A 9,713-nucleotide genomic window follows, 5' to 3' on the forward strand; every position below is an offset into this window, starting at 1 on the left:
AGAATGACATGACCACTGCGCGACTACAGTGGGGAGACATACTTATGCCACTGCTGAAGAAATACAAACTAAACATCACATGGGGCGATCAAGACCTGCTAAATATCATGTTTTTTCATAATCCAGGTAATCATCTAAATTCCTTTTAATTCTTTGCATTTGTAAAAACAATCACAGATTTAAAATCAGAACTAAAAAGCAATGTACTAACTACAGATAGCTCACTGGCAGAGTGCTTGCTTAGCACATTCAGTGCTCTCAGTTCAATCCTTGAAACCATAAGAAACAAATTTGTTTCATTTTTGCTTATATTAATGGTTGTCAATATTTTCATCTGAGGCAGAATAAGACTTGAATATTGATTTGATTGGGAGAAATGTAAATACCAAGCACAATTTTTTAAGCTAAAATGTTTACGCATGTTAATTCCCCAGAATCATTGTGTGCTTTATCACTTTACTGTTGTTGAACTTTCTTCATTCTAGAAAGCCTTTTTGTTTTTCCGTGTCAATGGAATTACCGACCAGATCACTGTATATATGGAAGCAACTGCCGAGAGGCTGAGGAGGAAGGGGTCTTTATTCTTCATGGGAACAGGGGTGTTTACCATGACGACAAGCAGCCAGCCTTCAGAGCGGTCTATGAAGCACTAAGAAATGTAAGGTTTGCTCCCCCAAAGTTTTTACTTAAAATCTGTGCTATCGTGGAGACTTTGCAAATATAGTGTAAAGAATTTCCTTATCCTTTATTGTAAAGTCACAGCTCCCAAGATCTGGCTCTGTGGTTTGTCATGGGTTCTACTCTTGCATTTCCGAACACGAATTGTAAATATTATCCTCTTGACCCTAAAATCTGCAGTGTTCTAGTAGATGAGGGCGTTTCCTTACTAACTGGTGTGCAGATTGTAAACTCCTGTGTATTTGCCAAGTGTTCCTAACGTCGGTTAGTGACTCTTACCAGTGCTTCCTGATAGCTGACAGCTGTGTAGTTCTCTTCCGTAGTTGTGATGCTGTGTCCACAGATCACATCTGGGGCCCAGCTCTGTACCCACTTAGTGATGTATGTACAGCCACTGTGGACTTTGGGTACTTATCCCTCCCTGACCACATTTCCTTCAGGTTTTGTGGATGCTGATGGTGTTTCGGATTTGGCCATTGGGTACCTCTTGGGCTGCTTGTACATTTTTGACACGTCCTCATCATTTTTCAGACCATCTCTTTATTTCCTGCTTCAGCGAAATTCCAGGTTTATTTTACTCTTTGCTTGAGCAGCTCTGAAGGCAGCGGTCAGTGAGGGGTGCTTTCTCCTCTTTGATGGGCTCCAGCTGGGCGGCACATGCATTGTTTTGCTTCTTCCATATTAGTCAGCGTTCTCCGGAAGGATACATGGGGGTGAGGTAGAGGGGGGACACACGGATGAAGTTCTGTTTTGGCCATCCTTGGAAGGTGCCACCACTTGCTGCCCTCAGCGGGTCCTTTTTTGAAATGCTAAGAGGTGTTTCTCTGCATGGGTCTAAGACCAGCCCTTAGAGCCTCTAAGTGGTAAAGCTAGGACACATGAGCACAGGTACAGTTTCCCTTTCAGTCTCGCTACCCACTTCTTAGGATGGAGCTTGGGTTTCTTTTTCTTTTTGTTTAAACACATGACTTAATGAAAAAAGATAGGATTGCCATCCTTTTCTCATTCCAGGTCACTGTTAGCTTACCTTTTTTTTTTTTTTTAATTGCTAATGTTTTGTTAGCCTATATTTTCACACATGCACTTTTACTGTCTTCGGCACCTCTCATGTCTTCTTCCTTCTGGTGCTCGTCTCTACCCAGGCAGTCTCTCGCTAGCTTCATGTCCTCCCCCGCCTCTTTTTTTCTCCCTCTCTCTCTTCCTCCCTTTCTCCTTCCACTGTGCCAGTTGGGTACACCACTGAAGAAAATGTCTCTCTCACATCTAGCACCCATTAATTGCCTCCTAACTCCTTAAGGAGGGGTGCCACCTCCTAAGTCTGTCCCCTCCACGACACCGTTGCTCTGCCTACACTTGCTTGGTCTTATGCAGGCAAGCAGAGCTTCTGAGAGTTCGTGGTACAGCTTGAGGACAGTGTTCAACAACATTCCAGATCTTACTATCCCCCTAACCCTCCTCTTGTGATGTTCTCTGAGCTTTGGCTGGGGTGACAGAGATGGCTCATTTAGTGCTGAGCCGCAGCACGTAGCTCAGCAGTTTAGCTATTGATAACTCTCTGATAGTTGCTGCCCACTGACTTCTCCCCATTGTGTGCACAGCACCTTGTGGCCCTGCTGAAGCTAAGGCAGCAGGGAGGCCACTTCCACTTGAGTCCTGCTTGATTGGAGCGTGGTTTCTTGCCTTGGTGTGCTGGCTTACTTTATAGACGGTCACGTGCTGTAAGAGCCCTGTAAAGAGCATGTGGCGTTTCCTGGTTCTCATATGTGTTTGTCCTAGGATCCTTTTGTGTAGTATGTCAACAAGCTTTCCATTATAGTAAGAAAGCCTGCGATTTGTCAGTTCATGTATAGGGAAATTTGTTTTTTGTTCACAGTTTCAGAAATCTCAGTTCAAAGTCATCTAGTCCCATTGCCTATTGTAAAACATTGTATCTTGGTAGGAACAGACAGCAGAGGAAGCAAGAAAAGGAACAGGAATGGGTATAGCCCTGTGTCCACTTCTAAGGGACGTCCCCAGTGGTTTCTCTCCCTTCTGCTAGACCGCACCTCCTAAGCCCCACCTCCTCATATCACCATGACCGATGGTCCAGTCCAACATGGCTCTCTGGGAGGCACATAGCATCTGCGTGTCTTTGGGAAGTGAGTCATTTCACTCCTGCACTGTGGCTGTTGTGGTCACATCTAAGTTGACATCAGCACTGTTAGCGAGTGGCATTCAGGAGCTGGAGTGCATGGAGAAATTGCCTGCCCCATTTTCTTTAAATGAGCCTAGCTTTTACTAGTTTCTCCCAGATGCTTTTAATGAGATTAAGTCATTTTATGCCAGTTTCTCTGTATCTGTTTTGTTTGTTTGTTTGAGACAGGGTTTCTCTGTGTGGTCCTGGCTGTCATCGAAATTCCTATGTAGCCCAGGCTGGCCTCAAACTCACAGAGATCCACCTGCCTCTGCCTCCCAAGTGCTGGCATTAAAGGCATGCATCACCACTTTTTGGTGTTTCTCTGCATCCTTTCTGCCTTTGAGTGTTCTTCCCTTGGCCTGGGATGTCCTTCCATTGCCCCTTTGTGAGTTTCCCTGTCTGCAGAGATTTGCCATCACTGACTCTTCCCTTCTCTAGTAGCAATGTTTAGTTCACTGAAGAATATTGGCTGAGTGTGTACTTCACATGAAATAATAAATGGAAGTTGTTAATGTTTAACTGATTGAAGAACAAAAGTTAAACTTTTGTATGTATTGTTGCCTGTTGTATTTCTTCTCTAGTGTTCTCTTGAGGATGATTCCGTCCGTTCCTTATTAAAACCTTTAGAACTGGAATTACAGAAGACAGTTCACACATACTGTGGAAAAACTTACAAAATATTTATCAAGCAGTTGACGAAAAGCATAAGAAACCGCTATGACACACCACCAAAGGAAAGGTGAATCTTCGTGACTGCTGAGCTAAATGGAAGAAACCGTGAAGCATCAAAGTTGACGTGAAGGATTTGGGAAGGCATTCCTGTCTCCAGAATAATCCTCTTCTGAAGAAATTAAAGAGCAGTATATTCAAGTCATGAAGAATAAGTTAGACTCCTGGGCTCCAGTAAGAAGACTGTTTTGATCTCTGATATTTTGTAACATGACTTGGTATCATTCCAGTGTTAATGAAAACATTGCGCACTGTGGCCTATGGAGCTCTGTCAGAACAGTCAGGGGATGGTGGAGGAAATGTACCTCAGACATAATGAGACATTCAAGCTGTGAGTGTAGCAATAATTCTGTCAGCACTAACCTCACTTTAAAGTGTGAGAAACAGTTTACAGGAGCGGAAGAGTTCTGTTTCTTATGAAATGTGATATAACCAATGTAACCATTGACAATCTATGTACCGCATACATTTCATCTCTGCTCTGCAATATGTTGTGACAATCATGTTAAAGATTATTTGTAGATTTTAAGTAAGCTGCACATTTAAAAATTAGCTGTATGAGAAAAGAGAAAACAGCGAAAACATAAGGAAACATTTATGTATGATGAAAGTGGATGTGTGAGGGAGTGTGTGCATGCGTGTGTGAGGGAGTGTGTGCATGCGTGTGTGCGTGTGTGTGTGTGTGTGTGTGTGTTGAGAAAGAATGAAGTGTTTTCATTTTGTATGTATTAAACTGTCTTGCCAAACCTAAGCTCTAAGATATTTGGAGATGTTTTTTAAAAAATCACTTTAAGTGAAAAATTTCAGCTTTACTGGGTATTCTGGAAGCAAAATGCATTATGCCATAAAAGTGAGAACCTTAATCGCAACACTAACAGGATGGTGGAAAAAAATGCAACGGACCAAATGGATAAGCCTGTGAGATTAAAAGTGGTCCATTTAGACTTTCCTTCTACCTCAGAGTACAGTCCAGGATCCTTTTGAAGAGGCAGCTGCGGAGCCTCGCTTTAGAGTAGATGGCTGTGGCGGGTGGTTAGGAGTAAGAGGATTTTTATATCTAGCTGTAGAAAAAGTTGTTTTGATTTGGGTAATGTGCATATTTTCTGTTTTGAACGTCACTGCAGACAGTTTCCTTTTTAAAATCTCAAGATGAGAGACTTCACTCCTTGACCCCTGACATGGTCTGAGTAGCAGTGTGTGCCGTGCTGAGGCCCACGTGTCATCCTACCCCGTGCCTCCCGATTATCTTCTTTTTCTCTTGGATGTTTAATGCTTACACAGAGAAATTATGAAGGAGCACTAGCAGTTGTGAAGATCCCGTATCTTCTGTAGGAATCTTCAGAAGAAGTGACCACTGCAGTTGTCCCGACGTCTGCAGTTCAGCCAGGGACAGACTGAGGAGGGTTAAAGGGCCATTACAGTATGTGTCCCCTGTGCCCAGAAGAGGACTTGTCAGCCAGCACGGTCCCCTCAGAACAGGTGGGCTGAGAGAGCAGCAGCCAGACCCTGACAGGGCGCCATGGTGGGGTAAGAACGTGTGAACTGTGCTAAGGCGGGGAAAATAAGAACCCTAGCCTTTGAAGTCGGCCTGATACTCTGAGGGAGCGTCCTCAAACAGCTAACTTGTGTATAACACATCTAGGAAGGGGTCCTCAAGAAACGTTAAAGTGAAGAGAGTAGCAGTTACACGTAAGTGGACTAGGGCTATAGCTCCATAGTAAGAGTGCTTGCTTAGTGTGCTCAAGGAGCAGCCCTATTGGGGGGAGGCGGGTGGGGATGACAAGGAGTCAGAGCTTCATGCAGTGGCACTCACTGTTCATATTAGTTACCTGTTGGTATGTTGCTACGCTTACTTTATTCATTCCCTCTCCTTATATTAAAGTGTCAGACATCATCTTATGTCCCTACAGTGAGTGCTTCAGTGACTGCGTCACACCTAGCACAAATGGCAGCTGGCCTTCTGGGTTGATGTCATAGCCAGTCCTCAAGCAGGTTTCTCTGCTTGTCCCAGATGCACATGTGACATGAGAATTCTGTTTGTAATGAGTTCCTCAGAAGGGTTTGATGTCAGCTAGGTCAGGAAGCACTGGGATTAGTTTTGCCAACTTTAAAGTTAAAGTTAGGATGTCACAGTATTGGTACAATTGCTATTATAAGTGCCATTATGGGGTAGAGGAAGCACTTGGGGTGATTGGCAAGAGGAGAATTCATGAGAAAGTTTCTTAAGATGTTGTTTTCTCGTTGGCTGGAGACTCTCAAACCCCACGGGCTTCAATGTGATTGGTTGAGGTGGTTTAGAGGAAGGACCTTAAAATGCATTCAGACTTCATTTGTATGAAAAGAATTTGGAAAACCTCTAGAAAATATAATTTAAGGAAACGTAACTTTTTCTATGTGAAGAGCTCATGAGCTGTGCCATTGGTTGTCTTGGACACTGCTGACTCACGGCTCTCACTTGCCTTTGACAGATATTAGTGTAGTGACAAGAACAGATTGGGAACTGAGCCTGGATTGTTCTCCTTGGGCTCGTGAGGCCTGCTGGCTGTACCTAGTCCCTAAGAAGTGAGCCCTTGGAGGGGCGATGTGCAGCTCCTCAGCCGCCAGTGTCAACAGAGTCCAGTTTTGCTGAGCGTCTGCTCCTGGGGCTGAGTGCTTTTTGACTTATTCCTCCATTGTAGATTTGCTGATGGTATGTGGAAGGGACAGATTTTAAGGAAGAGAAAGTAGAGAAAGAAAAGGACGGTGGAAATGAATAGTCAAGAAAGAAGGAAAGGAAAGGGGTAAAAGAACGATGAAAGGCTGAGTAAGAGGAAAGAAAGATGGAATGGTGGGAAATGGAGGAGTGGAGGTAGAGGAAAGTGCGTGGAAACATGGGGCCTCCTTGCCTTACACCAGCCTTGTTTCATTTATTGATATCAGGCATGGTTTTTTGGCCACCTTATTCACTGGTTACTTAGTAATAGTTGTCCAAGAGGGTTTTTTCTGTTTTGTTTTGTTTTGTTTTTTCCCCTTTCCCTAGGCTCCATCTTGTGAGCTAGGATCTGTAGAAATACACATACTTTCCATTTTAATGCCCTTTAGCCTTTCCAGGGGAAGTCTGTGTGAAGGGATCTGCTTTACCATGTGTGTATCTCTTGTGGCAGTTTCCCCTAGCCCTGCTAATAGGAGGCCATGTGGGGGATCACTTCCTTGCCTAGAATGGTGGCTGGGACAGAGGTCACATGTTCTTGTTCCTCAGTGGGGATACTTTCAGGTGAACTTCTGTGAGTGGACTCAGGAGGACCAGAGATGGTAGGGACATTAAAAGCAAAACTTGAGTGGGTAGTCATTGTCAGGACAGTCGCCACTTGTTCCCAGCACCACACGAGGGTCCTCGACTAGCGCGCGCGCGCGCGCGCGCGCGCACGCGCGCGCGCACACACACACACACACACACACACACACACACACACACACACACACACACACACCCCGATTAAAAACTGCTCATTCTCCTTTTCTGTTGCATGTATTGTAATAAATACTACAGGTACAGTCAACCTCTGAGATGTTTTTAGAAAGACTGATGAGCTGTCTTTTTAAATACTGTTTTTGGTTTCTTGAAGTAGAGAAGAAAAATAGAGTGTGCAATATGACATATATGGGGCCAGTTATCTATTTACTAAGTATAATTTCAAGTGTCTTAAAGTACTAACTGCCTTGCTGCATTTCCATATTAATGGAGGTAGACTAGGGTGACCACTGTTGCAGTAGCCATCTTTTCTACATTGCCAAAGCAGCCGCCTTTTTTTCTAAAGCCTGGCTAACTTGTTCTGGATGTTTGTTGTTTTTTAAATTCATTGAAGATAAAACTAGATTTAAAGAAGAAAACAAAAAACAAACCCTGAGTTACATAGACTTAAGACAGATGTCTAAAAGGTGTTATAAGGATTAAAACTGGGCGTGGTAGCATATGTCCTGTACCCAGTACTTGGGGAACTGAGGTACCTTCAAGGCCAGTATGGTCTTTGTTGAGATTTTGTCTCAAAAAGGAAAAACAACAACAAAACAAACCCCAGTCAAACAAGAACCCTAAAAGTATATGTTACTCAAATATATAGTAATTAAAGATCCCATAAGGAAAACACACCATAGCATATTGGCCTCGGCAATCTACAGTTGCCTACAGATCATGTCAGGGTTACTTTTGAAAACTTGTCACCTCATCCCAGTTAATGATTACAAGTATCTCCTGGGATTTCCTTAGAGTTTTCTAGAAATTCATGTTTCAAACAATCTGGAGGTTTGTAGGGAATTTGTGAGTACCAGACATTTCACCATCAAACTGGAGAAGCAGTCGGAGCCTTTGGCCTGTGTAGGTTATATGTGCAGTTGGAGCCTTTGGTCTGCGTAGATTATATGTGCAGTTGGGCTACAAGAGCATATTCCCACACAGCACACCATGGCAGCCCTTCTAAAAGCTCATTAAGAGACTGTGACAACCTGTATGCCATTTAAAAATAAATCGTCTCACTGATAGTTCAATATCAGTCCGTTTGAACTGTTAGAGGTGGCTTCTTTAATTTTTTAAAAAATATTTTTATTTTATTTTACTATAGTAGCTGTTTTTAACTTTTGTATAAAAAAAAAATCTCTTCAGGGAATACTGAAATGTTATAAAATAATCCGTAGCTGGTGGCGGTGCTGTAGCCTGTGTCCCTTCTTCAGCAGGACATGCCTTCGTTAAGTGAGTCACCGTTGGTACTTCAGTGCTGTGTTGGGTATCTGATGAGCGCGCTCTCAGAAGGTCTGTGAGACAGAAATCAGAACCTGGGAAAGGTTGCAGGTGCTCACTCTGCCAGGCATTTTGCTTGGGTCTGTCACTGTGCTGATGAGTACGGTTGGCTGAAGCTGCAGGAAGACGTCATGGTGAGACACGGTGTATACACATCACTGCCTTGAAACTGCTTTCACCTTAAAATATTTGGGTTTTATAATAATGTGAATATCTTTCAGTTACTTTTGTATCTCGAAATTTTTTAAATGGGAATATAAAATGATAGATTTTTGGATCTAGCTTACCAGTATTGGAAGATGCCTTATTCTGTCCTGGAGGGGTTAAGCTCAGGTGTTTCTTGAGAAACTGTATTGCTGTTACTAAATATGTACTCAATAAATGTTGGATTTTCTCATTTGTCTCAATTATTTTACGGGGGGGGGGCATTTTATGGGTTGGACAGATGGCTCAGCAGTTAGGAACACAGCTCTTGCAGAGAACCTGAGCTCCGTTTCTGAATCCAGCTCCCCAGCACCTAAGAGCCAGGCATGCCAATGCATACCTATAAGCCGGTGCTGGTGAGGGTTACAGGTAGACCCCGGACTTGCTGGTCAGCTCGTGTAGCCAGTGAACTCTGGGTTCAGAGAGATTACCTTAAAAGCCTGGGTGTGGTGGCACACCTTTAATTCCTGGCCTTGTGAGACAGAAGCAGGTGGGTCTCTGTGACTTTGATGCCAGCCTGGTCTATGTAATTCCCAGCCCGCCAGGGCTACACAATGAGACTCTGTCTCAAAACAGTGTGGCATGGTAGAGAAAGGCACACAACATGAGCCTTTTGCTCTGCAAATGTGCAAACGTGTATACCACAAGTATACATACAATAGTAAGAAAATTAGGTGCCCAGTCTTCTGCATCAAAGGAAACAATAAATGAAAACAGCAGTTTTAGAACCTTTAGGTTGGGCTGCTTGGTAACTTAGTCTCTGAGGGGATAGTGCTCGAATTGGCTAAGTCAGCAGCTGGAAAGTGTCAAGAGTCTCAGCAGCTTCTCTCCATTGCCAGTGTGATAGCAGATGCTCCAGGTGGCAGATGACAATTACAGGGGAGGTTTTACTTGCTCCCCCAGTTATTGCATTTTTTTTCTAAAGCAACCCTTTGCGAAGGGCATGAAGCACACCTGACTGGCTTAAGGCCATGAAGGTTTGCCCCGAGATTTAAAAATGTCTTTCCCTTAAAGAGGGATGAGCACTCAGAGCAACCGGAACGTGAGCTCTGGATGAAGGTGCTAGGGCAGTAGGCTGGGCTTTGGAGGAGCTGCTGGGTGGGCACACATGGTATTTTATTTTGTTGGGGGGTACTTACTGTAATTTTAAGG

At 43.7% G+C, this 9,713-nt stretch overlaps 1 protein-coding gene and 1 long non-coding RNA gene across 3 annotated transcripts in view; one reads left to right on the forward strand and one right to left on the reverse strand.

Annotated features, from left to right (window-relative positions):
• The window catches only part of GXYLT1 (glucoside xylosyltransferase 1), a 31,273-nt gene extending 26,939 nt beyond the window's left edge, over positions 1–4,334 (forward strand). For both annotated transcript variants that reach the window (XM_084749468.1, XM_084749469.1), the window contains 3 exons: positions 3–126; positions 486–658; positions 3,436–4,334. In XM_084749468.1, the coding sequence (XP_084605594.1) occupies positions 3–126; positions 486–658; positions 3,436–3,597 (459 nt within the window). In that variant the 3' untranslated portion in view covers positions 3,598–4,334. The remainder of the gene's footprint in view (positions 1–2; positions 127–485; positions 659–3,435) is intronic.
• Positions 4,335–5,787: 1,453 nt separating this feature from the next.
• Positions 5,788–7,130, reverse strand: LOC311579176. The gene is made up of 2 exons (XR_014773089.1): positions 7,002–7,130; positions 5,788–6,955 (listed from the first exon to the last, which is right to left on the reverse strand). It is a non-coding gene; the product is annotated as an uncharacterized lncRNA (long non-coding RNA).
• Between the last annotated feature and the right edge of the window lie 2,583 nt (positions 7,131–9,713).

The sequence above is a fragment of the Acomys minous genome, assembly GCF_964271855.1.
Source record: "Acomys minous genome assembly, chromosome: 12".
In the NCBI taxonomy this organism is placed as follows: domain Eukaryota; kingdom Metazoa; phylum Chordata; class Mammalia; order Rodentia; family Muridae; genus Acomys; species Acomys minous.